The sequence below is a fragment of the Natator depressus genome, chromosome 9 (genome assembly GCF_965152275.1).
Source record: "Natator depressus isolate rNatDep1 chromosome 9, rNatDep2.hap1, whole genome shotgun sequence".
Classification (NCBI taxonomy): Eukaryota; Metazoa; Chordata; order Testudines; family Cheloniidae; genus Natator; species Natator depressus.
The window spans coordinates 61,635,157-61,662,800 of NC_134242.1; the positions used below are offsets into that span (position 1 = coordinate 61,635,157).

At 52.3% G+C, this 27,644-nt stretch overlaps 1 protein-coding gene across 2 annotated transcripts in view; it reads right to left on the reverse strand.

The window, feature by feature from the left end:
• KLF8 (KLF transcription factor 8) overlaps positions 1-8,344 on the reverse strand; it is a 95,783-nt gene extending 87,439 nt beyond the window's left edge. The window contains exons 1-2 of one of the 2 annotated variants that reach the window (XM_074964367.1): positions 8,330-8,344; positions 7,726-7,854 (exon numbers count right to left, since the gene is read on the reverse strand). In XM_074964367.1, the coding sequence (XP_074820468.1) occupies positions 7,726-7,752 (27 nt within the window). In that variant the 5' untranslated portion in view covers positions 7,753-7,854; positions 8,330-8,344. Of the gene's footprint in view, positions 1-7,725; positions 7,907-8,329 lie in introns of those variants that run through there. The other variant, XM_074964366.1, reaches the window with a different exon arrangement.
• Between the last annotated feature and the right edge of the window lie 19,300 nt (positions 8,345-27,644).

A 27,644-nucleotide genomic window follows, 5' to 3' on the forward strand; every position in this document is an offset into this window, starting at 1 on the left:
GCTAATTCCATTCAGCTCCCTTTAAAAAAAAAAAAAAAAGACCCGGAGCAAGCAGGGCAGCAGGCTTAGAGCAGAGATCGGATTTCCCAGGACGGCATGTTCTATGTCACCCTGCATGCCAGCAAGGGATCCCGAGGTTGTGAACTCCAGCCCACACTGACAACGACACACTGTGGGGAGCCGGAGGGCAGGGTCCGAGGTGGGCTGCTCCAGCCGGTGAAGAGCAATGCTGCAAAGAGAATCGGCGCTCATGTGGGGAGCCTAGGGTGACCAGACAGCAAATGTGAAGAATCAGGACACGGGGTGGGGGGTAATAGGAGCCTATATAAGAAAAAGACCCAAAAATCGGGACATCTGGTCACCCTAGGGGAGCCCGATGGGAGGAGGGGAGGGAAGGGCCAACAAGCTTAGAAGAAACAGCTGGAAATCCCTAGGTCTCCCATGGAGGCTGCACTGGCCAAGACCAGCCATCATTGGTCAAGGACTATCAGGTAGAACATAGCATCACATGGGTCAGACACAAGCTTCCTGTTTGTTCACTTTGGCCATGGCCTGGGACCCATGCCAGATTACCTCCTCCTGGAGGAGGTAGTTTGGATTTGGCCTGCACCAGGGAGTTTTGCACCTCTTTTAAACCTGCATAAGCCACACCAGAGCAAGACCTATATATCACCAATGCAGTGTTTTCACTAGGGGTTTGACCTGCAGCAGTTACATTGGACAAAAATCCATAGCACAGGCAAGCTCTAAGTGACCCAATCTTAAGGCATGGTATGTAGAGACTCCCAGGAGCCACAGGTTCTAGTCCAGGGGTGGGCAAAGTAAGGCCCGCGGGCTGGATCCAGCCCGTCAGGGCTTTGGTCTGGCCCGCAAGATTGCCCCCCATGGTGCCGCAGGCCCCGCGCCGCTCTCAGAAGCGGCCGGCACCACATCCCTGCAGCTCCCGGGGGGAGGGGAGGGCAGAGGGCTCCGTGCATTGCCCTTGCCTCCAGGCACCACCTCCCGCAGCTCCCATTGGCCGGGAACGGGGAACCGCGGCCAATGGGAACTTCGGGGAGGTACCTGGAGGCGTGGCAAGGGCAGTGTGTGGAGCCTTGTGCCGCCTCCTCGGGGCCACGCAGGGTCGTGGTTCTGGGCGCTTCCCGGAGCGGCACAGCGTGGGGTCAGTGCAGGCATGCAGGGAGCCTGCCCTGGCCCCGGTGCGTGCCGCTGCCACCCTGGAGCCGCTTTAGGTAAGAGGCGCCAGGCCGGAGCCCGAACCCCTCCTGCACCCCACCCCTCAACTCCCTGCCCTAAGCCCCCTGCCACACCTGTCCTGCACCCCAACCTCCTGCCCTGAACTCCCTCCTGCAGTCTGCACCCCTCCCTTGAGTCCCCTCATACACCCCGCACCCCTCCTCTGCCCCAATCCCCTGCCCTGAGCCCATTCCTGCACACCACACCCCCTCCCACACCCCACACCCCCTGCCCCGCATACAATTTCCCCACCCAGATGTGGCCCTCGGCCCAAATAGTTTGCCCACCCCATTCTAGTCCCAACCAGTGGCTGCACTACAGCGAGGTACAAAGCAATTCTCGGACATAATGAGCGTGACATGCTTTAGGAGGACGTGGCAACATTTCTGGTGCCATGGTATGTAGCAGGTATAGCTCGACATCCACAGATTGCAAAGGAGCCATGCAGAGAAGGAGTTAAAAAAAATGCAAGCTCAGGATCTCAGTTCCTAAAGCCTACAGAGGCTGGGCGTGTCCCAGAAGGCATACCTCAGAGGAAGAATTATAGCCCAGATGTTGTAGCAAATATCAGCTCCAGTTCATGCAGCCACAGATCCAGATGGCTAGGAGGTACCTGCCTTGGGAGGAGTAGCCAGCAGCTCAGCAAAGGTTCTCATACCAGCTTCCCTCTCCTGCCTACATGAGGCTAGGCAAGACTGCGTCTAGCCATCTAATTCTTAAACAAGTAGTTCAGCCTTGAGAGTGGTCCCATTTGGGATGATCTCCTTAATTTAAATCCATTCACGCCAATGACAACTTCCACGTGCATTTACACGCGCCAGGAATGAATCATGGGCATGGGGCACGGGCACAGGATTTTTCAAAAGGTTTATCTGCTGCAAGCATGTGCCAGATAAAGCACGTCCCCAGCCCCTGGCAGCACAAATTGAGAGGGAGTATTGCTTGTTGGAACGTGTAGTCTCCAGGGTTTGCAATGCTATTGATGAGACCCGGGAAAATTGGGCTTATGCCCTTGTTTTGCGTCTTTAGAACGGAGAAGGGTAGATATTAGACATTCAGGTCTTGTCTATCCCAGGAAGCCTCTGTGATGGAGAAGCACAAAAACAGTCCCATCACAAGAGTCCACAACGTGAAAGTTGAGCAACAGAGAGGAAGAGACTGAGCAATGTTGAAATCTCAGGATTTTTGGTTGTTGGTTTCTTTTTACTACCTGTTTAACTCCAATGCCTAACACACGTGTGGAAGAAAAGATTCAGCTCCTCTGAACTCAAAGTAGTCATCGCCAAGCCAACTATTCCCCTCCCCCGCCATGAGTCCTCCAGAAAAGCTAAGAGAATCTAGATTTGACAGCCTCAGTATTCCAAACATTTTTAAATATTAGAATATACATACCTGTCACAATTCAAAGCAACTACATCTGTGTCCCCCCTTCATGATCCCTTGAGGGCACCCACTCTAGGTTCCTGGCCCCCCAGGCATCACCTCTCTTAGGCAGAGAAGTATGTCTCTCCCCTCCGGACTGGAGTTTTTCCAGGTTGCACAGTTCCCTGCCTACACTGTGTTATTCCCAGCAAGCCAAACTGCCTAATCAGGCCAGCGTCCGCACTTTGCTTTCTCTGCAGAGGCTATGAACAGTGTAATTGCCCTCGGTTATGTGTTACTATACAGCTCTTTCTAACTGAGCACGTTTATTCTTAAGGTGAAAGCATTACAGAGATAATGTATTAAAAACAGTAAAAGAATCTACATTCATGTTAATCATCCCCAACTCTAACATGGGTCCTTCAAACCCCACCAAGGAGTTTGCCCTGTGGTTACAAGTTCAGAATGGTTTTAGCTCAGAACTAGCACTCCCATGAATCTTTCCTTCATACAGCTTTGGCCTTCGATCTTCAGATTCCAGGGCCAGGTAATCAGCAGGCAGTGGATCCCTCCTCAGGAATTAGCTTCAAAAGGTTGGGCATTTGCCTAACCAGATGTGAAAATTCACATTCGCTTCTCCTCCCACTAGAGATTCCCAGGCAAACCACTTGACACTGTCCAAAAGTCCATTCTTGTCTGGCCCATAGCTCAGTATAGTCCTTTGATGTTCGTAATGCTTCCCAGGGCTCACATCCCATCTGCCCCCTCAAGAGGTTACATACAATTCCAGCCCACATTCATACATCAACTCTGTATTTAATATACTGGACTTCACAGATACTTTAATTTAATTCAGTACCGTTTTTCAAGGACATTTCGCTCTCTGTCACAGTACCTTTTAGGACTTCTTCAGAGAGAGATTAAAAAAAGGGCACCCAATCTATCTTTGAAGAAAACCTCTGAAAAACCCAGGGAGCTGGAATTGGCTCTATTTCTATTAACTGAGAGGCTTTCCTTGGATTTCTGTCACTGGAGGAAATGACTGGGGAGCCCTGCTAAATGAGGCCCCATTACTTGTATCTGAGCAGCACCAAACTGCCCCCCGATCCACTGTACAGACACAGTGAGAGACAGTTTTGCCCCAAAAGCACAGAGAGGGAAGGTGACTTGCCCAAGGTCACACTGCAGGTCAGTGGCAGATTTGGTAATAGAACCCAGGTCGAGTTCTAGTCCACTACCCCAACCACTAGACCATACTATCTCCCGAATGAGCCCTTTCACAGATAGAAACATTGTCAAGGTAAATAAAACCGGGCACTCATTTTAAGGCTAACCTAGCTCCACAAAACACCAAATTAAAAGCCTCAGTTCCGCCCTGTTTGCCAATGGCATTCCGGGAATTAGAATCAAATTCCTATGGAGGGTATTTCATTAAGCAAGCCACATCCTCTTGCAACCACGCTTCATAACGCTTAGAAGTCAGAGAGCAAGACTCTGAGTCCCTGCAGCTGACAGTGAAAACTAATAAATGCATCTTTAGAGAGAGTGGGATTCGGAATGCAGGAGGCCAGTACCCACCAACCAGACTGGGAGACACATGTCCACTCCAGCATAGCAGCTGGAAGGATGCTTGACAGTCATATTGGGGGAAACAGACAGTGTAAAACATGGAAGGATTAGAGTAGAAAAAGAATGGATAAGATACCTGACCAGATTGGTATGACCAAGGAAAGGAGGAGCGTTAAACCAACGGAGGTTACAGGAGACTGTGCCACTGGGAAATGTCCAGGCAGATAACACGACTAGAGAGCAGTTCATCTGTGACCATCCTAGCACAGCTCCACTGACAGTAGCAACTGTGGGAACACTAGTATAGACCAGCCACCTCCTTGCTACCAGCACAGCACCTATCACTGTCTAGAGCAGATTCGTCAAGGATTGGAGAGAACCAGGGCAGTGACAATCTCACATGAGTGTGAAAGGCAAGTAACTGAAGGGAGGGGATCAGCAGAGGTTTTACAACCTTGGCTTTTGTTGACTCCCGTTAAAATTCTATGCCCAATTAACATTCTAGAGAAAGAAAGTATTTGTGAACATTAAACATCCCCAGTCTGTTCAATGAAGGTAGAATAAAGCCCATCTCTGAGATCTCCCAACAAGTCCTCCAGAAAACCCAGGGAAGCCAGCCTTAACTTTCCTGATATCTGTACAGGTAAAAATAAAATAAAACGGGATTTAAAATGCATACAGCTTGCTGACCTTCTTCCATCAAAAAAGCTGCCAAAAAAAAAAAAACCCAACAAAAAAAGGCATGAGCCCAATATTTTATTTTTGTCATAATCATTTACAAGTCATCTTTTAATTAACCAAACAAATACAGAGCTATACACCAAGAACCAACTATGCACAGAAATGTACCTGTTCCAGTCAAACCAGGGAATCTGGGTCACTGAAACTGGGCCTCTGGTAACACCCATCTAAACCCTAGTAGCAAGTCCCTCATTCAGATCCCAGGATGCTACAGTGGATTGTCTTCAGAGATGTATATGTGAATTACAAAGGGTGGGATTACAGGTGTGACTGGGCTTGGGCGACTGGTGCAAACAGGACACACATCCATAGTGATCACAAAAGACGCCATCAAGTATCCGATATACTAGCAAGCAGGTCAGCACTCCGGATTCCAGTTTTGTGCTCTCCGGTGATTAAGACTACTCTGTATATATTTTTCTTTGGTTCCTGTTTACACTAGTTCCACCTGTCCCTAACTGGAAGCTGAAGCACTGTGGACCAAAAGGACAGCAGAAGTCTGAGACTCTGTGCAACCTAAAGCAAATCACAATCTCTCTGTGCCTGCACTTACTTATACAGTTGTGGTGAAGCACCCAGACAAAAACAGTACCAAAAGGTGATCCTAAGCACCCCCTGCAGTGTTACCATCCACAGGGACCTGAGGCACATGGAGACTGACTTGCCCAAGGTCACACAGAGAGTCAGTGGCAGAGCTGGGAATGGACCCGAGATCTCCTAAATCCCAGCGCAGGGCTCTACTCCTCTGTGAAATGGAGATAGTGATATTTGCTCTCCTTTCTACAATGCTTTGTGATACAGATCGCTTTGTAAATGCCTCCAGCTTCTCTGCTGAAATGGTGCTTTAGGAACTCCTCAATGCGAGATTCATCAGGGAATCACTACAGGAGATCCTTACACTTCTAAAATCACAGGCTGAGGAAATATCCCTACTGTCCAGGAGCAGAAGCTCGTGAGATCGTAAAGGCTGCATCAGGAGTTTAGACTTCTCTTTCAACACACTGTCAGAACTGGGAACGAACATCAATGATCATCTTCAGATGCAAGGGTCGAGAACAGGCACCATGCTCTTCTTCTGAGGTGGAAAGCTTCCCACCTCTGATCCCATTCAAATCTTCTGTGTACAAACTCCCTCTCCCCACCCAGGTGATGGAAGAATTCCAAGAAGTTAACCCTAAAACTAAAGTTTCAGCACTGTCTATAATGTGCTTACACAACAACACTTTAATTAAATTAAGTTGCCCAATCAGCCCCCTGGCAAGAAGGTAATGATTATCCCTATTTTATGGATAGAGAAACTGTGGTACAAGAGAGGATATGTGACTTGCTCCCAGCTCTCAGTCCAGCCACTGGACCGCACTTCTAGTTAAGAAGATCTGAATTCACGTGGACCCCAACTGTAGAACTATACAACATTGCAAGTACTGGCACACACATGGCTGTATGAGTCTCCAGTTTTCTGAATTTCAGGATTTGGAACAAAGACTGTAAACCAAGGCTTCCAAAAGTGACGAGTGATTTTGGGTGCCCAGCTGGAAGGGGACTGATTTTCAGAGGGCAGGTGGCTCAGCATTTTCCAAGAGTCTCAAGTTGGTGACCCAAAAACCACTGGTCACTTTTGAAAATCTGGACCTAAGCTATTCAGAACATGGACCAGGCACTGACTGGCAGCATGAAAACATAAAATGTTCTCTACTAATATGTCTCAGTAGTTTTCCCACCAGTGTTTAGCCAAGAGAGACATGCCTAGAGTCCACATTTATTCACACATGCATGTCAGTTTTTTTCTTCATTTTTCAACTGAGGTCCTTTAAACAGCTATCCCTAGGCCTCAATTCAGATGATGCAGACAGCCAGCTCTCTGAAAGATATACCATTGAGATGCACCTGTTCCATATGCACCACTCTCCCTCACCTGAGCTTGGCTCCAGCTCCAAAACCAGGGCACCTGGCTTTGCCAGCATCGCTGCCACACTCTGCAAGGACCCAGCCTGAAAGCTAACTCATGCAATAGCCATCTACACCAAGAGGGCAAGTGGCAACTACCCTGTGCCCCTGAAATTCTGTGCCCAGACATCCTAGCCAGATTGACTCACGCCAGGCCACTTGCCCAGATCAATAAGAGACACACGCACACGCTTTACTGCATTGCACTCCAAAAGCAAAGAATTGTCAGACACATAGGTGCCTAGCAGTCACTGCTACACGCTCAGGAAGCTGTTAAACCACGCGACGCACGGTTAATCTGTCTCCTAAATCTGCAGCTCAAACGATGGGAGGGCAGGGAACGTGGCAGGGGGCACCCCCCCACACACTGAACCCCAGATCACCCTGGGGGCAGAGGGAGACTCTACCGTGCAGGGCCGGGCCAGCAATGTCACTGACTGCAAGGAAAGATCTCACTCGGCACCAACGGAGCTTCCACTCCCTCTGCCCTGTTTCTGGGATGACTTTCCAACCAGCGCAACCTACTTCTCCCTCCTTCCCTCCCAAGCGGTGCACTGCCCCTTTAAGAGGCCAGGCAAGATGGAGCCCTTGCCTTGTCCACTGCGTTAAAAAAAAAAAAAATCCCCAAACCTGACCCCCTTCACAGCGCCTCGATCCGCAGCGCGGGGCAGCAGAGGCTCCCGTGCCCTGGCTGGGTGTGCACAGCCCTCCCCCGCCCCCCAGGGGACATTGAGGCTTGCAAGCAGGCCCCACTCCCGCTGATCTGCAAGAAAGAGGCTGTTTCTTAAGGTGGATCCTCCCCCTCCACCCTGTGACCACATGGGGGCAGCGGGGGCGGGGGGGAACACAGACAAAATGAAAGGGACTTACTTTCTCTTTCTGCTCCTCGGAGTGCATCTCCTCCTGCTCCCCCTAGGCTCGCTCCGGGGGGGGAGGTCCTCCCTCTGCCTCCCCCTGGGCTTGGGCAGGCACGGGGCGAGCTCTGGGTGCTTAGCTGTGCTGGAGGGAGGGGAGGGTGGAGTCGGTGGGTGGAGGAGGCTCTGGGCTTCTTGGAAAGGCTCTGCTCCCACCCAGCCTTCCTCCTCTTCCCCCTCTCCTTTTCCTCGCCTTGTGTTTGCTGATGGCAGGGGCGGGGGTGGGGGGTAATGTTGTGTTTTCCCCCCTCTCTCTCTTTTCGTTTTCACCAGCTGCCTGTCCCTGACCCCACCCAGCGGCTCCACCCCATCCACTGCTACATGCCCTGTCAATCACCAGCCCCTTTAAAGCTGCAATGCACAACTTGGGCTCCCTCCTGGGCTCATTTGGCCGCCCCCACGGCCAATGCCCAGCGCTGTCCGCATAGGCTGCAGGACCCTTCCGAGGCGGGTGGAAGGAGCCCCCCACCCCTTCCCCTGATCGCCTCTGTAGGGGGTGATTCCTTGGGGTGGGGGAGCTGCATGGATGGAGCTGCTACTCCCTCCCTGACTCCACCTACCTCCTGTGCACAAGCCGGACTGAGCGGCTCGGCAACACCCTAGCAGCTAGTTCTCCTTGCTCGGCCCCTTTCAGTTTCATCGGGCTGGAGAACGCGGATCCCACTGAATTTGGGGGGCGGGTGTGTCCCCAAGGCTACACCCTCCTCCTGCCCCCACACCCATTTCTGAGCCCAGAGACTTTCCACCGCTGAGCCTAGATCAGGACAATGAACTCTGCTCCCACGCCCTTTGGGGAACAGGGTGTCCAAGGAGGGGCGTCTCCCCCACTCCCCCCGAGATCTGGGTCGTTAGAGCTCACTTTTCGAGGGGGGAGGGGGCATGTGCAATGGAGCAAAGCCAGGGCTGGGTGTGGGAGGAGCAGGAAGCTGGTCGGTGCCCAGCTCAGGGGTGGTGTCTGCAAACTCCAGGGAGGGGCCGTTGTTTTCCAGCCCTTTAGCTCCATCTGCTTCTCCTGCGCTCGAACAGCCCGGCTGCTCGCTCACACCTTGCTAGCTTGGGAGCTGCTCTCTGCAGAGAGGCTGGATGGCAGCGGTTTCCCAGGGCTCCCCCCAGCCCAGTGGGTTGGTGCGGCATGGCCCATGCAACCTCCTGCCCTCAGGCTAGCTAAATAAACTGCCTAGATCAGATGGGTTTTTTATGTCCGTCCCGCCCCCCCACCCCCATGTAAACATTGCTTTGCCTCCCCTGAGTGCACTTGTGCCCTTATAGATGCTACTGTTCTTGACCAAGCTAGGCATATATGGTCTTTTATGAGTCTTTCTGCTAGAGCAGCCAGTTCAACTGAGACATCCCTGGCAGACAATTCACCTGCCATCAGATCCGCAGAGGAATAATAAGGACAGTTGCTCTAAGCACCTCGATCTATCTCCCATATGAAGGACAGAGGGAATTAATGCCCTGTGGGCTAAAAGCTGGGTTTCTAGCTAAAGATGCACGAAGACTAAGGCTTCTCCTGCAGCTCTTTGATTTCCATGGTAGCCCCTTTCAGCAGAGGGCACTTTGCAGGTGTTCCAGAAGGGGTGTCTCTTTCACCTGCCTCTGGGGTGCAAGGTAGTGGCTCTTTGAAAGCAAGCTCAGTGCAAAACCGTGCTCTCGGGCAGGAGACAACCGAGCCCCTGAAACAGCAGGTGGCACTTGACTCAAGAGGCATGTAACTGCCTAAACTGGAATCCATCCAGCACACAATGGAGGATCTGGGTGCTAATTGCCCAGGGATCATTAATAGCTACTGAGGACACCTCAATTCTACATCTCAAAAAGGTGGAAGCAGCACCACCCCCCTGACACCACTAGCCAGACATTGGCATCATCCTCATAGTATCTGAGCCATGCATAGTCAATGGATTTTATCCTCCCAATCCCCCTGGAGGTGGATTAGCCTCCTTTCACAGATGGGAGGTGAACCACAGAAAGGGGAAGGCCAACATCCTTGAGGCTCCTAACTTCTAGGATCTGGGCTGGAGTGACTTAGTCCTGAGGTCAAATAGTGAGATGATGGCAGGGTCAGGACTAGAACCCAGGGTTCCTGGATCCCAGTCTAGGGCTCTGGCCAGGAGACTAGCGCACACCGTCTCTGCCTCAGGGGCAGTGGTTTAGGGAACTGCCTGGTAAGGGGTAATAGACTAGGGGAGTTTCCCTCAGAAGTCTCCCATCTAGCTGAGAGGAGGGCTTACCCCAGCCCTGGTGGTATGGCTTCATGCCTTTGAGGTAGAACATACAGGGAATGTCCACCCAGATCAGATGAGATAGGTCCTCTTGGGGCATGGCATTACCTTTCAACAAAGGGTAAGTGGGGGGCACTTATTTCCATCTTGGGTGGGATAGTCCTTCCTCCGCATGGCCACACCTGCAAGTCATCCGGTGACCTCTCCACACCTCCCTCTGGATCTAGCCCCTCCACCCTCCATCGCTCCTGATGTCACAGGTTCCCAGGGCTCTGAAGGATGCTCTCCTTCCCCAGCCAGCTGGCTTGCCTGCATGGACAGACAGCTGTCAACGGCTCTGAGGAGGAGGCTGCCCACAGGAAGTGGCAGGAGAGGGGACCTATCTGCCCCTTCTGCTCTGTGACCACCTCTGTCCTTTTGGGGAGGTGTCCAGGGATGAAACTGCAGGGCCAGGAATGTCTGACTGGTCCACAGCCCCAGCTTCCTGCCCCCCTCCCCTGACCCACTGGTGCCTGGGTACTGGGTGGAAGGGTGGAGTGTTCTCTCTCTGTCTCATTGGTGTCTGGATCCTGGGTAAACAGGTGCGGGCTCAGCTGGGTTGCTTCCCCTGTCCTCCCGGCATCTGGCTCCTGAGTGGAGGAGGCGGGGGAGGTATTCTCACCCTGTCCCACTGGTGCAACAGATGTGGCTGCTGACAGTGCAGTTTCTGGCTCCTGGGGCTGGGAGGGGAAGCTGGCCTCACCCCTGGGAACAGTTCTTTCTCATGGCTGGGAGGGGAGGCAGCTGGGGACCTTGAGCCCCTGGGTGGGGTGAGGGGGGGCTCATTGTTGCCATGGATACGTCTCTCAAGTCACATTTCATTACAAAGGGTGTTTCCAGCATCTGAAACTTGCACTAAGAGAAGCAGGGAGAGCTCGGGGAACCGGCCTGGCGAGCAAACACCCTGGGCCTTCGGAGATGTGCTTGTTCAGTTGCTTTTCTAAGGAAGTTTGCAAGAGTGGTGAGGGCTTAAAGGGGCACTGTCAGTCTGAACAGCATATAGATCTGTCTGTGCTCTGCACTGCTGTCAATCATGGTGCTGTGTGCAAAGCACTCGGAAGTAGGAGCAGGCTATGTCAGGACCAGTCGCTGCTAGTAATTAAGCCTAACACCCTTTAAACTCCTCTAGCTCACTCTCCTCACTCCTGCCATGAGTTTACTCTTTGTAGCTGCTCGGCTGGGATGCGGAAGCCAGACGGGGCTGTACGGTCAGTTTCACTTCCAGTTTCACCCTCTGGTGAACTCAGAACCTTACAGACCTGTGGGAACTCAGCTCCCCCTTTCTCTTGGTGTGGTCAGTGGGGAAACTGAGGCTCAGAGGAGCAGGCAAGCGATTCTCCCCAGGTCACGCCGGGAACTCATCTCATTTTATTGTGCCCAAGCTCTAACAGGCTGTGTTGTCTGGGTTCATGACACTGCAGGAGAAAATGTTTTTAACCCCGCAAACTGTTGTAATTTTCCTTGTAATTTCATAGATTCATAGAATTTCAGATGGGAAGGAATCATGCTGATCATCTAGTCCGACCTCCTGCATAACAAGGGCCAGAGAACTTGATGCAGTCATTCCTCTTTCAAGCCTTTCATATAAAGATTTGCATTCAGTGGCCCTGTACTATGGAGTCAGTCATTGGCCATAGGACACGGAACTTTTCACCTCCAGATCGCTGGTTCAGCTGCTGCCCTGGGCAATACAGAGCGGAGAGCTAAAGACATGACCATCTAGCAGTGGCTCAGAGTTTACGTGAAATGATCTGGGACAGGTGACTCCATAACAAAACTATTGGCACTAAGGAGTTCTCTTGGTACTCCAGTAGAGAGGCCAAGGAGTGAATGGGCCACGGAGACAGGGTGGAAGCATTGGCACCAACACTGCACTATTGTTAAGGGGACTGGATGCTTAATGCAGCATATTGCCCTTGGACTCTGTTGAAACTTTGGTTTCATTTAACATGGCAAAATTCCCCTGCCTGGGGTAATTTACAGGCCATTCACCCAGATCTCCGCTGATGTGGACTTTGTTTGTCAGGACAATAAGACTGAGCAATAACTGGCCAGAAGATCTCCCCTTCAGTGTGCAAAAGGGAGTCACCTGGGGCATGAACCACTGAACTGCAGCCACTTCTGGGGGTGGAGCATAGCAGCACAGCAATGACACGCCATGACTTTCAGGAAGGGAAGTAAATAAAAAGTCCTCCAGGTAAAACTGAAGGGGGAATCTCCGCTCAACAGAAGTAATAATCATACAGAGAGTCCAGGCAGGACAATGGGATTAGCTACACCACAGGCTTATGAAAAGTGCCCTGGGGTCTATTGAGATGACAGTCACAGGGGGCATGGCTGAAGGCTTTAGTTGGGAGGTTCCATCTAGTGCACTCCCTGCTTGCCTCCCATGCCTCCTGACTCCCTGATTGTGGGGTCCTGTGTTCATCTGTTGCCTGCTAATCTGATGGCTCCCCTCTTTGGGCATGTGTGTTTGACAAAGGCAGGCCAGCTCAGGATGGGCCTACAGAGGCCTGCAGCAGGCAGAGTAACAAGTGGACTGAAATGGCTCTGAAGGAGAAAAGTTCCTCTGATGCTCTTGGGTGGGCCTCTGTAATCTGTGCTACCTTCCAAATCCCCCCAGGCAGCCATAACAGTAAGGAGAGTGCATGATATTTGCAGGTTGATCAGACATGGGTCTGGAGTGAGAGACTCCCCTTTCCTTCCAGCCTGTCCCTCCAGACCTCATCTATCATGTGTTCTTCGCCTGCTGATCCAGCCGTGTTTGTGAGGGAAGCATCCTAGCAGCAGGAGATGTCACATCCAGATTCCTGACTGGGAACAACCGAAGAAGATCTTGGCCCTTAGTGAAGCCATCCCAGGTTTTACACTGAGCCTCGTGTAGGCTGATATGGGATTTGAGGGGTCCATGCTGTGGGGATAGCCATGATTAATAAAGCTCATGACTCAAGTCACAGATTTGTGGAGTTCCCACAAAGCCTAGGACACTGTATCTGCAACATCATGGCCTGTGAAAGTCCCCAGGAACTGTGTAACTGTGTGCTCAGCACCACTTTGCAGGAGACCAGCGCTTCACTCCAGGTCTCTCCATGTCCCAAAAACAGGGGCTGCAGACATTGGGGAGGGGTTGTTCAGTGAGGATGTGAAGAGACCCACACCCCTCCACATGTTCAGGAGCACGGCATTCACCTGGGGCACTCCCTGCTGCAGGGAGTCATTGATACCAATAGCTTGGGCTTATTCCGGAAAGAACCTGTCACTCACAAGAGCAGCATCTGCATTCATGGTCAGCTGGGCTCACAGACCCACTCCTCGTGCTCCAGGGCAGGAGCCAATGGTATCGATCTCAGCCATGGCTCAGGAGGGAGGCGCCCCTGGGGACAGCTTTGCACTCAGGTACAGTGGGAAGAGGGCTTCGTGCACTCAGCACTTACCTTCGATGGGCCCAAGATGGCAGCCTCCATTGCCTGCTTGTTAAATTTCCAAACAGGTCCCTTTGTGTGTGGGAGGAGCACCTCATACGCTTCTGCAAAGCTGCCTCATCATCCCTTCAAGCCCCTCCTTAGAACTTGCCTTTGCCGTGACACCTAGAGAAAGCTTGACAACAGCGAGGCTGCAGACGTGCTGAGCTCACTGATGACCAAGAGTGTCTCAGGGTTCCCTTGTACTCTCCAGTCGGTCTGTCTGGATCCATCTGTTGCCGCTTATCTTATACACAGCTTGCAAGCTCTTTGGGGGCAGGGACTGTCTTTTTGTTCTATGTCTGTACAGCGCCTAACGCAAGGGAATCTTGCTCCATGACTAGGGCTGCTCAGCGCTATGGAAATACAAATAATACACCTGGCCCTGAAGCCTCCAGTGCTGCTCAATGGCAGAGCCAGGAAATCGGGTGAATTGGACCATTGATCTGCTGAGGAATGTTGTAAGATTGGTCCCTTACCCCACCCTATTGGAATGTACCACCTAGCATAGGCACCGACTCCGTGAGTGCCCTGGGGCTCATGCATGCACTGAAAAAAATTAGGGGGTGCTCAGCACCTGGAAGGCCGCATTAATCTTTTGTGGGCCCCAGCACATGGACCATGGCCCTGACCCCACCCCCCGCTCTGCCCAAGCTCTGACCTGAGGCCCCGGCCCTGCTCAGCCTCTTCCTCCCCGAGACCCTGCCCGCGTTCTCTCCTGAGCCTACACCTCCACTCAGCCTCTTCCCCCCAAGGCCCTGTCCATACTCTGTCCCTGTTCAGCATCTTTCCCCTCCCCCCCCCCCCCCCGTGGCCCTGCTCGCCTGTGCCCCACCCCCACTTAACCTCTTCCCCCCGAGGCCCCACCCAGGCTCTTCCCTGCCCCCACTCAGCCTCTTCCCCCAGGTAGGGTTGTCAACTTTCTATTTGCAGAAAACTGAACACCCTTGTCCCGCCCCCTGCACCGCCCCTTCTCACAGGCCACGCCCCCCGCTCACTCCATCCCCCCTCCGTCTGTCGCTCACTCTGCCCAACCGTCATTCACTCACTCATTTTCACCAGGCTGGGGCAGGGGTTCGGGGTGCGGGAGGGGGTGAGGGCTCTGGCCTGGGGGTGCGGGCTCTTGGGTGGGGCTGGAGATGAGAGGTTCAGATGTGGGAGGGGGTTCCGGGCTGGGGCAGGGCTGAGGCAGGGAGTTGAGGTGCGGGAGGGAGTACGGGCTCTGGGCTGGGAGTGTGGGCTCCAGGGTGGGGTCAGAAATGAGGGGTTCAGGGTGCAGGAGGGGGATCTGGGCTGGTGCAGCGAGTTGGGGTGCAGGAGGGGGTGAAGGGTGCAGGCTCCAGGCAGCACTTACGTCATGTGGCTCCTGGGAAGCAGTGACATCTCCCACCAGCTACTAGGCGGAGGTGCGACCATGTGGCTATGTGCGCTGCCCATGCCTGCAGGCACCGCCCCTCAGCTCCCATTGGCCGTGGTTCCTGGCCAATGGGAGCTGTTGAGCTGGCGCTGTGGGCTGGGGCAGCACACAGAGCTCCCGTGGCCGTCTCTCCGCCTAGGAGCCAAAGGGTGATGCTGGCAGTTTCCCAGGAGTCACGCGGAGTTGGGAAGGGAGCCTGCCTGCGCCACCAACTGGATTTTTAATGACCCAATCAGTAGTGTTGACTGGAGCTGCCAGGGTCCCTTTTCAACCGGGTGTTCGGGTCGAAACATCCTCTTCCCCCGAGGCCCTGCCCCGCCTCCCACTCAGCCTCTTCCCCCCAAAGGCCCCCCCCCACTCAGCCTCTTTCCCTGAGGCCCCACCCATGCTCTGCTCCGCTCCCCACCAACTTGGCCTCTCCCCCCTGACTCCCATTGGTGGGGGAGACAGCAGAGAGGAGCACCCACCAGCAAAAACAGAAGTCCGCGCCTGTGCCACCTAGGGTGGGACAAAAGTGTTCTGACTGCTGACTCCTCCCCTTACCACCTGGTTTGCCATTTGTCCTTGAAGGGCAGGCTTCTGACGCTAGCCCCATGCCCCTGGCGGCTGTGACAGTGTCACGCCCAGCCTGTTGTAGCCACTTAGCCTTGGGTCCGGTGCAGCAGCTCCGGGGGCTGGTGCTATCTAGCAAGCTCTCCATGCCCTGGGTGAGGGGGAGATTAGTCTGTGCTGTGGGGTTGGAGAAAGGGCAAGGGTGGGGCAGGGAGGGGCAGAGAGAGCACCTGGCTTTGCTCAGTTGCTATAAATTCTTTTTGCTAATGATCTGATAGCGCAAAAGAAACACAGGAGTGTGCAAATGCCCTGGGGCCGGGTGGGGGAGGAGAGTTTAAAAGGTAAAGGGCACAAATCTACTGGCGATCTGAATACATGGGGAATGGGGAAGAGAGGTGGGACTGCAAGACAGTCTTCCCCTGCTGTGGGGCTCTCACTCTACCATTTACACCAGCGGGAGTCACTCCTGATTTACACCAGGGCCAGGGAGAGCAGGGGTTGTTGAGCTCTGGGTTGAAGGCAAAGAGTGGGACAGCAAGGAGGCAAAGGAGGAGGAGTGGCGGGGGCGGGATCCAAAACGGAGGGGAGAGGCAAACAAGGAGAATGGACTCCAGTGTCCAGGCTGGGTGAAGATGCTTCATCTCTTCTCTTAAGAAGCCTGACCAGTAGGGGAAACACTGGTGGCTCCCCGGGGTTCTTTCCATTTCTGATGGGCTACAGCAGAGCTGGATGGGCATCGTCTCCACCCAGGACCCTGATGGAGATGACTCAGGGATCCCATAAAGTTGCCCTAGCTGACAGGGTTGATGGGATCTGGAGGCCTGAGTGAGTAAGCTTTAGCACAAGTGACCGAACCTCCATGCCCTCAGGGAACCCCCATGGAGAGTCCTAGCCTCTGCCTTCTGCAGGGAGGGCACCGGGTGGGAAATCCAACCAGCTCAGCAGATGAGGAAAACAGATCTAGAGAGAAATGCTGCTGAATTCCACCCATGGAGGGCCCATGGAGCTACCCTGACTTACACCAGCCGAGGAGCTAGCCCCTGATCTCCCTCAGGAACCCGAAAGCACCCATCTCCATGCCATCAGATCAGCGTGCAATTCATTACTGCTAAAGAGGGCTGATCAGAAAATGGGGGGTTTCACCAGGGGAAACTGTCAGCTTTTTGTTGGAAAGGTTTCCTCAGGCCGAAGGTTTCCAGGCAAGCAGACCCCTTCTGCCAAAATCCACCCTTTGCCAGAAACCCAGTTTTCCATCCCCCAGCAGTTTGGACGCACAGCTGAATGCAAAGTGTTTGTACGTTGTTTCTGTGGCAGACTGGCCCAAGCAGCTCAGAATACCTCCAGGGCTCGTCAGAGCTGGGTCACATGACTTCAGCTCTGGGAGGGGTTCAAGGTGATGGTCCTGTGACTTCAGCTCCTGAGTCAATTTTAAAGTCAATAGTCTTGCCAAGAATATTCAGTTTCAGCAATTGTGCCTTCCCCACTCTAAGGGCATCACAGATATATAGGATGAGCCGGTCCCTGTGCCCTCTTAATATCCCCAGGGGAAGGGCTGAGGGAAGAGAGGCGGAAGCGCCCTAAAAGTGTGTGTGTGGGGGGCCCACAGGTGCCTGAACCAGGGCCCCACCCCTGCTTCCACACCACCCCTTCTCCCTGAGCCCCCACACCACCGCTTCCCCCAAGACTCTATCCCCACACCACCCCTTCCCCCAAGGACCCGCTCCCTCACTGCCTCTTCCCCCAAGACCCCACCTCCGCTTGCTCCTTTCCACCCCTTTCTGCTCGTCACTCGCTCTTCCACCCATAAAAAGTGTGGGAGGCATGGCCCCCTGGCTCCCTGTTCCAGCACCCCTGGGCTGAGGTCCCATTTCCCCACTTTATACTTGGGAAACAGACTGTATATTTCCTGCAGGAATTTCAGAGGCTCTCCGCCTTTCTGCACCCTGCAGCTGTGGGTTCTGCATGGGTATAGCAGCATGCTGGTCTCGCCTGGCCAGGGAGGTAGAGAGGAAGGATGGCCTAGTGGTTTGGGTGCTGACCTGGGTTCAATTCCCTACTCTGCCCTTGGTGAGTCCCTTAGTCTCTCTGTTGCCCATCTGTAAGATGGGGATAATAGCGCGGCATGGGGCGGGAGTGTTGCAAGGATAAATTCATTGGTGACTGTGAAGTCATGGGGACCAGATTGGCACCTCAGCTCCTTCGATGCTCCGCCCTGTAGGTAACTAGTCCTGAATGTGAGAATGCATCTATGATTATTAGCCAGGAGAGAATAAAGGTAACCACGGCTCAGGGTTAACAAACCCCCAGAAACTCCCTGTGTAATTCTTAGGCCACATGTCCCCCTCCCTGTGTTTGCAGGCTCTGGCATCTAGAAGGGGCCCCTTTGGGGCATGCACTATTTTCGCTGATCCATTTCACCCATCCCTACCCATCACAGTACATGAGTTGGGTCAGCCCATGGAGTTTTTCTCAAGACCTCAGGTACCTACTTCAGCAGCCCCAGAAATCAGAGCTGCCCAGTTCGCATGCAGATCTGAATTTCCCTGAGGTTCCAGTGGGTTTGGATCCAGGTGCTGGTTCATGCCCATCTCTGTACAGGGGTCTGTGGCCTCCTCCTGCCACACTGTCTCTATTCCCACCTCCTAATGCCCTCCTCTGCTCTGTGCATCCCAGACACAGAGACCCACACTGGGCTGCAGACACCCTGGCAGATCAGCGCGTGCCACCCAGAAGCCGGGTGTGTTGCGCCAACTTGCGAAAACCTCCCTCTAAACGTGGAGATGCATGCACTGCACATAGGTGACGTCACTGACAGCCAATCAGAGAGCTCCAATTGTATCTGGTGTTGCCATGGAAATGGTTGTGCCGTTGCCACCTCACTGCAGGATCCCGGGGGTGGAGGGCCATGGACTAGGAAGCAGCAAAGGCTGAGGTTCACACGCAGCTCACAAGCACATGAAAGGCTCCATCTTGCAGATTGATGGCCTGAGGAGCAGACTGAGGCCCTGCTCCTCAAAGGTTGAAATCAAGGGGAATTAAGCACCTCAATACCTTTGAGGATTTGGGCCCGAGTACTTACCCATCCTCAGCGGAGCCAAGACCCTGACCTAGAGTCCAAACTCACGCCCCTTCCTAGGGTAATTCCAGCTTCCTCCCTTGGGCTCCCCTTTAAGACCTTCTGTCCTACTATGCTCCCCCTAGAAGGCCACACCATCCCCATATATCCCAGCTGCAGTTCAGAAGCTGCATGTGCCACGGTGAGCCGCCCCTGCACTCCCCTTCCCCTTCTCAGCTTCCTGCCTGCCTCAGCTCTGCGGCTGAATGGCTGAGGGAGCCTCCACCCTGCTCTTCCAGGCTTTGCCTTCTGCCCGGCTGTCCCAGCAAACCTGTCCAGAGCACAGAGCAGCAGCCGTGATAAACTAGGGGGTGGTTCTGGGAGGATAAAGGAAGTGACTGAGAGCCACATGTGACCAGTGGCACACCTGAGCCCAAGCATCTAGCCATGAAAGTTTATAACCTGTCGCCCGGGCCCCTTTGCATTCTACAGCACAATGAGTGGGGGTGGGGGGGTGTTTATTCCTCAAAAACAGCACAACCATTCAGCACTGGGTGTCAGGGGTTCTACCCTTCATCACCCAGAGCTCACCCCAGGTTCCACTGGGCTACCTGCCAGCTCCAGGGGAGGGCAGGAATATTCTACCTAGAAAAGGCCCTGCACACACCTCTGTGCAATAGCTCCTGAAGACATGCCTGCTTGGATCAATGGTTCCTTAGTCAAGGAGTGCAGATCTGGACCCGGTGGAGCTCAAATGGCCAGAAATGCAAAGGTCAGATCTAGTTCTGGATCCAGGTCTGGATTTCCCCAACATTCAGGGGAGGGGGATTGCAATCTGGTGTTTGGACCCTTCCCTACGCCAGGAATGGTGATGGGTCACGATGTGCAAGCTCTGCTGCTAGACATGGCAACGCCCTGTGCCTCCTGGGAATGGCTGACCAAGGCACATCGCGTCCTTAGCTTCTTTCCTTCTCCTTAACCAAACCATCTCCACACAGGGGAGGTCTCCTGCTGCTGTTAATGCTCACAGCCACTAGAGAGCAGCACAACTTCAAGAACAGAGCCAGCCTGGTGTAGCTTTTCAGCAACCTCCTACACTAGTAGAGCTGGAGTCTGGCCCAGGCAGGGTAAGACCATGTGTTTGGGTTTCAGTTTACCTTTAGAAGTACATGAAACTATATCCCAGACACCGTATCCCAGGAGAGTAACCTCAGGCCTAGCAGAGACCACGTGCAATGCAATGACATAGGGTATCCCAGTCCTCAGCTACTGACTTACCTCCTTGGCTTTAGCATCTGAACCACATAGATTTACCTAGGATGGGCGTAGGCACACAGCTGTTCTGGAGCAGGGCAGTGGTTCTTCTAGTCTGGTCTCCTGTCTCCAACAGTGGATGTTTCTGAGGCGATGCCAATGCCCATGATACACCTGGAACTGTGCTTGGAGATCCCAGCAGTCCACCCTTGCTGGGGGATATGTGCCATATGCTGGCCTGGAATCAATGGTAACAGGGCATTCCACAAGGGCATCCCCCACCACCCCGACAATGCCCTCCCATTCTCAGGGGGGCACCAGAGTCGTTCAGAACATCAGGGAGTCCAGGATGCCACTGGGCTAGTGAGGAGATCCCACTGTCCATAAGGCTGAAAAGCTACTGTGGATGTTTAAATTCCCTCTGCAGTGTTAGCATTACTGTATTGAGTGTGTCCAATTGCTACTCAGCCCCATCATCTTTAACCTTGCCATGGAGTCGTTGCTGCGAGCGATCTCCAATGGCACAGATGGCTTCAACCTCCCCGGTGAGAGGGTGAGCGTCCTGGCTCATGCGGATGACCTGGTCCTGACCGTGGATGACCCGGAGAGCCTCCAAGGTATGCTAGATGCCACCAGTCGAGCTGCTGACTGGATGGGGCTCCACTTCAATGCAAAGAAGTGCGCAACTCTCCACATCGACAGCAGCAAAAGGGACTCGGTGCAGACGACGGGGTTCCAGATCCAGGGCTAGCCCATCATCCCCCGGCAGAGGGGCAGGCGTACCAGCACCTTGGCACGCCAACGGGTTTCCGTGTCTGGCAGACACCTGAGGACACCATCCAGGAGATCTTGCAGTACGCCGCCAAGATCGACCCCTCCCTGCTAGCACCATGGCAGAAGATAAACGCCCTGTACACCTTCCTGATCCCCCGCATCTCGTTCATCCGAAGGGGATCCGCCGTGGCGAAGGTACCCCTCAACAAGGCAGACAAGATCGTCCGGCAGCTGGTGAAGAAGTGGCTGTTCCTTCCCCAGAGAGCCAGCAACGAGCTGGTCTACATCGCCCACAGGCATGGCAGTGCCAATGTCCCCCACATGGGCGACTTGTGTGACATCGTGGTGATCACCCACACCTTCCGCCTGCTGACATGTCCCGACGCCGTGGTAAGGAACATCGCAGCAAACGCCCTCCATGACGCGACAAAGAAGCAGATTGGCAGAGCCCCCTCCAACCAAGACATCGCCACCTTCCTGAGCGGTTCCCTGGATGGCGAATTCGGACGGGACAGGCGCGATATCGCTTCACTGTGGTCCTGCGCTCGCAATGCCATGCGTTGCCTGGGGAAGCACATCGGCTGCTGCTGGGAGTGGTGTGAGGAGCAGCAGGAGCTGGGAGTCCTGGTGCCACAGATCAGGTCTGACGACAACACCATCGTCACCCCAAGCGCCAGTGGCATGCTGGAGAGGACCCTGAAGGCAGCCATCCACTGACTGTACATGGAAACCCTGAAGCGTAAACCGGACCAGGGTAAAGCCTTCAAACTGACCAGCAAGTGGAATGCCAGCAACCACTTCCTTGCCAGGGGCGGCTTCACCCGTTTTGCTGACTGGCGGTTCATCCACCGTGCCCGGCTCAACTGCGTTCCGCTCAACGGAGCCGTCCGCCACGGGAACTGAGACAAGCGTTGCAGGAAGTGCGGCTACTCCAACGAGACCCTGCCCCACATCCTGTGCAGCTGCAAGCCCCCTCCAGAGGCTGGCAGCTGCGCCAAAATGCCATCCAGAACCGCCTGGTGAAAGCCATCGCACCGCGCCTGGGGGAGGTCACCGTGAACTGCACCATCCCCGGTACCGACAGCCAGTTGTGCCCTGACGTGGTAGTCACCGACGACGCCCAGAAAAAGATCATCCTCGTCGATGTCACGGTCTCCTTTGGGAACAGGACCCTGGCCTTCCGCGAAGCCCGAGCTCGTAAGCTGGAAAAATACGGCCCCCTGGCCGATGCCCTAAGAGCGAAGGGCTACGAGGTGCAGATGGATGCCCTGATCGTCGGAGCCCTGGGCGCTTGGGACCCCTGCAACGAGCGTATGCTGCGGACCTGTGGGATCGGTCGACACTACGCACGGCGTATGCGGTGCCTCATGGTCTCGGCCACCATCCGATGGTCCAGGGACATCTACATCGAACACCTCACCAGCCACCGACAGTACCAGGAGGTGTGAGCCGGAACAACATCGTGCATCAACTATGGGAAAAGGACTGAGAGACTTTTTCCGTTGGACCATGTGAACTGGAACCATAAACTCACTGAACATTAAATCTCACCAAATGAGGGTAAATCCATCCTCATCATCATATCCACTCCTTATACTCCACACCTGAACATAGCCATTATATGAACAACATACCCCCATATCTCAATGTCTGTACTTTGACCTGTTAACCTTTTACCCCCAATCGGGGAGATTGCAGATTATGTATTCCTTACACCACCTGTTCCTAAACCGAATTTCGCACCCCTTGATAATCTGTACCTTATTCCCTGATAACCAGAAACTTTTATGCTTAAACTCTGTACCATTTTCTTTTTACTTCAAAATCATCTTAATAAAATTATTAATTCTGCCAATGAGCTCACTGAGGTACAGAGAGGTGGAGTGATTTGCCCAAAATCACCTGGTGAATCAGTGGGAATGGAGCCCAGGAGTCCTGACAGCTGGCCACCTGGCTGCCACCACTAGACAACATGGCCTCCCAAACAGGGCAGGTACCAGAGGAATTCAGAATTGCACCCCTTCTCTAAGGGTCTGCATCTGAGCTGGAGCTGGGCAGATGCTATTTCTTTTCCTGAGGCCAATAATTAACCAGAGAGCTTGGCGGGGATATATTTCCTGAGAAAGGAGCACCCAGAGCAAGTCGTTTCCTTGGTAACGGATGTTTCAGCTGGAGCAGAAATAGTTTTCCCACAGACCCGCGATATGGATTGGCAGTAAGGGTGGCAACCGATACCTTGGGGAGAGAAGACAGTGCTAGAGCAAACGGGTAGGGAGGATGCAGCAACCACATCTGTACAGGCTTCATTGGCCAAAAGCAAAGGTGGAAGGGTGAGGAAAGCAGAGACTGAAGAAGAGCCCCAGGTCAGAACCTTGTTTCAACAACACAGGCAGAGCCAAATGTCACAGTCCCAGTGCCCAGAATATCCTGAATGTACCCACATGGATGCATACACCCTGTGACACTCTGTATTTCGGGGGAACACCCTTCACCCCCATGTTCATCCTTATAATATGATTGTGTGGTATCCAATGCAAAGTTTGTCATGTCGGTTGTCTTCGGAAGGCTCATGATGCACTGAGCATTGTTGTTATAGTAATGTTATAGGTTGTAATTTCATGTATATCGTCATGAGGCTGAAAATGTGTCCTCATGGCTTAAAACAAGCCCAGGCAAAACTCTCCAGGAACAGAGGGACAGTTTACACCTCATCAGGGCATGTATGGGACAAACCTAGCCCAGCCTCACAGGAACAAAGGACACTGGCCTAGGCAGCAACAAAGGATCTGTTGGACTCTCGAGTGAGTCACCCCCCTTCCCTTGGTCAGACAGGGACTACGATGCGGTAATGCTCACCTGACCCTGAACGGGGGGGCAAAGCCAAGAGGGAAGAAAGAACATGATAAAAGGGAGACGTTTGCCATGCTGGCTCTCTCTCTCTCTCTTCCACTTCCATCTACAGACATCACCACCAAGCGATTGAAGCGCTGATTGAAGGAGAGAGCCTGGCTGAAGGGCAACCAGCCAGCCTGTGGTGAGAAGCATCTAAGTTTGTAAGGGCACTAAATGGGTTAAGATTAGCTTAGAATGCATTTTGCTTTTATTTAATTTGACGAAATCCGACTTGTTGTGCTTTGACTTATGATCACTTAAAATCTATCTTTTGTAGTTAATAAATTTGTTTGTTTATTCTACCTGAAGCAGTGCGTTTGGTTTGAAGTGTTTCAGAGACTCCCCTTGGATAACAGGCCTGGTGAATATCAATTTCTTTGTTAAATTGACGAACTCATATAAGCTTGCAGCGTCCAGCGGTCATAACTGGACACTGCAGGATGGAGGTTCCTAGGGTTGTGTCTGGGACCGGAGATATTGGCTAGTGTCATTCGGTTGCACAATCCAAGCAGCTTACATTCCAGAGGCTGTGCATGAACAGCCCAGGAGTGGGGGTTCTCACAGCAGAGCAGGGTAAGGCTGGCTCCCAGAGTCAAGGATTGGAGTGACCTAGCAGATCACTGCTCCAGATAACAGTCAGGGGAATGTCACACACCACCAGCTATGACAGGCATTTCCTCTGTTCTGTGAATTGTGATTTTAATTAGGATATTGGAGGAAGGAGTGACATCATCCAACATGTGGTGTGAGCTGGACCTCCAATGGCAAGCCCAGAGACTGAGCGTAACTGGGAACATTCTGCTGAGCTCGGACAACACAGATTTGCAGTCATCACCAGCAACCACTCAGAATTAGAGATTTCAAAAAGAAAAAGCTGGTGTTTGAGATGGGGGTGGGGCTAGCCAGGAAGGGCTACTTGGGTGGATGGATGGATCTGACACAGCTCATCTACACCCTGTTGGAGCATGCTGGACAAACAAGGGTACCTCTGATCATCTCAACAGGGTGTAAGTTACACCCAAAGCGCTGCTACTACATTGTCTCAGGGGAACAAAGAGGGAGACATTTGCTGGCTCACCTTTCAGGGGCACAATTCAAGAAGTGGGAGTGGGTTCCCAGGAAGGAGAAATGGTCAGAGCTAAACAACTTACTTGGTAGATCACTTCCAAGAGCTGTGTGAAAAGGGAATCAGCTAAAGCCGCTCATGGGAGTTTGAGAGGCACACTTGCTCCTCCATGCATAGACGACAGCAGGTATAGGTGTTGGGGTGGGGTCCTTGGGAGACTCTGCATTCCAGCATCTGACCCCTGTTCACCAATGTGGGTCTTTGTCCCACTTTAGTGGCTGGACTTCATAAAGAGGTTTATAAACACTTGTCTACACAGAGACACTCAGGAAAATTAATCCAAATTAACTAAAGGTGTAAATTTAAGTAGATTCGTTAAATCACATTACACCTGTGTGGACACTCTTTTTCAGAATTAAAGTGGCCTTTTTTCATAGATTCATAGATATTAAGGTCAGAAGGGACCATTATGATCATCTAATCTGACCTCCTGCACACTGCAGGCCACAGAATCTCACCCACCCACTCCTGCGATAAACCTCTCATCTATGTCTGAGCTATTGAAGTCCTCAAATCATGGTTTAAAGACTTCAAGGAGCAGAGAATCCTCCAGCAAGTGACCCGTGCTCCATGCTACAGAGGAAGGCGAAAAACCTCCAGGGCCTCTTCCAATCTGCCCTGGAGGAAAATTCCTTCCTGACCCCAAATATGGCAATCAGCTGAACCCTGAGCATATGGGCAAGATTCACCAGCCAGATACCCAGGAAAGAATTCTCTGTAGTAACTCAGATCCCACCCCATCTAACATCCCATCACAGGCCATTGGGCTTATTTACCATGAATATTTAAAGATCAATTAATTGCCAAAATCATATTATCCCATTGTACCATCTCCTCCATAAACTTATCAAGTTAAGTTTATTTCAGTGAATACAGCTAAACTGAATCATGGCCATTTAAATTCTGAATAAAAGTGTCCACACAGTGGTTTAATAAAATTTAACTAATCCACTTTAAAATTTAATTCAGATTAATTTTCCTGTCCCATTTAGACAATCCCCAAGTCTGCCTCCAAGCTAATGGGTCTGGGTTTTCAGCACAAGAAATAGAGTCATGCTTTTAGATCCAGAGGTCCCTACTTCTATCCCTATAAGCAAACCCACTCATCGTTGTCTTCTTTAAAGTGATTAATGCAAGACAAGACTTGTTTGCCATCTAGATGACATGCTGATCTAGTGCCAATAGACATGCAGCTGGGCCCATCTGTACTGGGCTGTGCAGACTTCACTTGTACATCACCAAGGGTGGGGGGTACTGTCTCCGTAACAGACTCCTCAGTGAGTGTTATGGGCATTACTGTTTACTCAGTTTGACATCAGAACCATATACTGCCTCAGTTTACCTTCTGCCCCAGTCAAACATATGCCCCACAACTGGGGTTTTTGCTTTAACCCTCCCCTTGTGGAGTCTGGTTTTTTAACATCATGTAACCATTTAATTCAGAACTAATTTTCCAGCCTTTCCTTTGGCTTAATAATCTGTTCAGTCCTTACCAAGAACAAGCCATCCTCAGGACCCTCTCTCTGCTGCATCCTTGGCCAAGCTGCCTGGCGGGGAGGGAGAGGGTTTCCCATAATAAAATCCACCACCAGTAAGAAGAAATCCAAGGACATGCCCCTACAGGCAGCATGTACTCAGCAGGTGCCTTGTCTACACTGGGAACTTGCTCTGAGTCCAGCAATCAGTGACCGGCAACTGACATAGCTGCATCAGTGCATCCTCCTTTTATTAACTGACATTAGGGCTGCATTGCATGAGACTCTCTACAGACTCATAGTGAGAGACTGTTTCTGCTCCAAGCAGAAGGGAACTCCGCCAGTTCAAATCACAGGTTTTTTTTGTCTGTGCTTGGAGAGACACAGGTGTAGCTATATTAGTGCTGGCCATTGATTGCTGGTAATTCCCAATACAGACAAGGCCAGAGGCAGTAAGAGCATCTGGCTCATTCGGAGGAAGTGATAGAGCCATATACTGTGTCTGGATTTTTTTTTAAAAAAAGAACATTGTAGATATTCATGTTAAGAATGGGATGAATGAGCCTGATGCTTCAGGGCATTATCAGCTGATCACCTCGAGGGTGGGGGTCAGGAAGGAATGTCCAACCCCCTTGCCAGTCCCCCCAGCAGAGCAGTGCACAGCACCCCAGAGGCCTGGTTGGGAACTTGAGCGGTTTTGTGCCAAAGGTATCAGCACCACTGTGAGACGTGGAATTCCAGATTGGATGGCCCCCTGGTCTGACTAGATACCAGACCACATTGGTCTGATGAGGTTCCATCCCTATGATTTCTGTCTAATCTACTTCAGTATTTTTCATGCATCTGGAAGAGGCTTTAAAAATGACGCCATTGCTAGAGCCAATGCCGCTGGGATGGAAAATCCCCTAGCTCGGGGGAATCCCCAGCAGAGATTGACTTGATCTCCCAGAAAGTTACTTCTGTCTCCCAGTCCAGTTTAATCACAGCCGCACAGTTGAAGCCTGTTGTATAATTAGGAGTATTCTTAAATCTAATTATATTGATTCCATGTTCCACGACCAACTGCATTTGTCGTCTCCTCCTGCAGAAGATCCAGCGTGGTTTTACCTGCTGCATTGCTCCAGGGTCCTGTTGTCAGAGGGACTGGGAGTGCTGTTAGGTAGGGCTTGGAGTTAGTATAGCCTCTGTAACCAGCCCTACCCATTTGGGATGTGGTCACAGCTGGTCAGCATGGCAATATGGTCACAGGTGGTCAGCATGGCAATGGCTATCTCCCTAGGTACCTACTGTGACGTTGCACTCCGTATGTTTTATGGAAATATGCTTATAAGTATGAATATGATGTAACTGGAATATACTTATGCAAAAGGTCTCTTTTAAGGTATCATTCCAAAGCTTATAATCTACTGAATCTATTCCTCCTATTTGTATGTATGTATCATTCTTGTACCTAAGCTAGAAATATGAAGTATAACTCTGAGGTCCTATTGTAATTATGCGAAGTGTGGGCCATTAATGGTGGTTTGGAAGCTTGATGGCGCCCATTGACTAGGACAACTGGTTGTAAATGGTCTGTTTACTTGCAAACCTTCCTGGGTGCGAGCC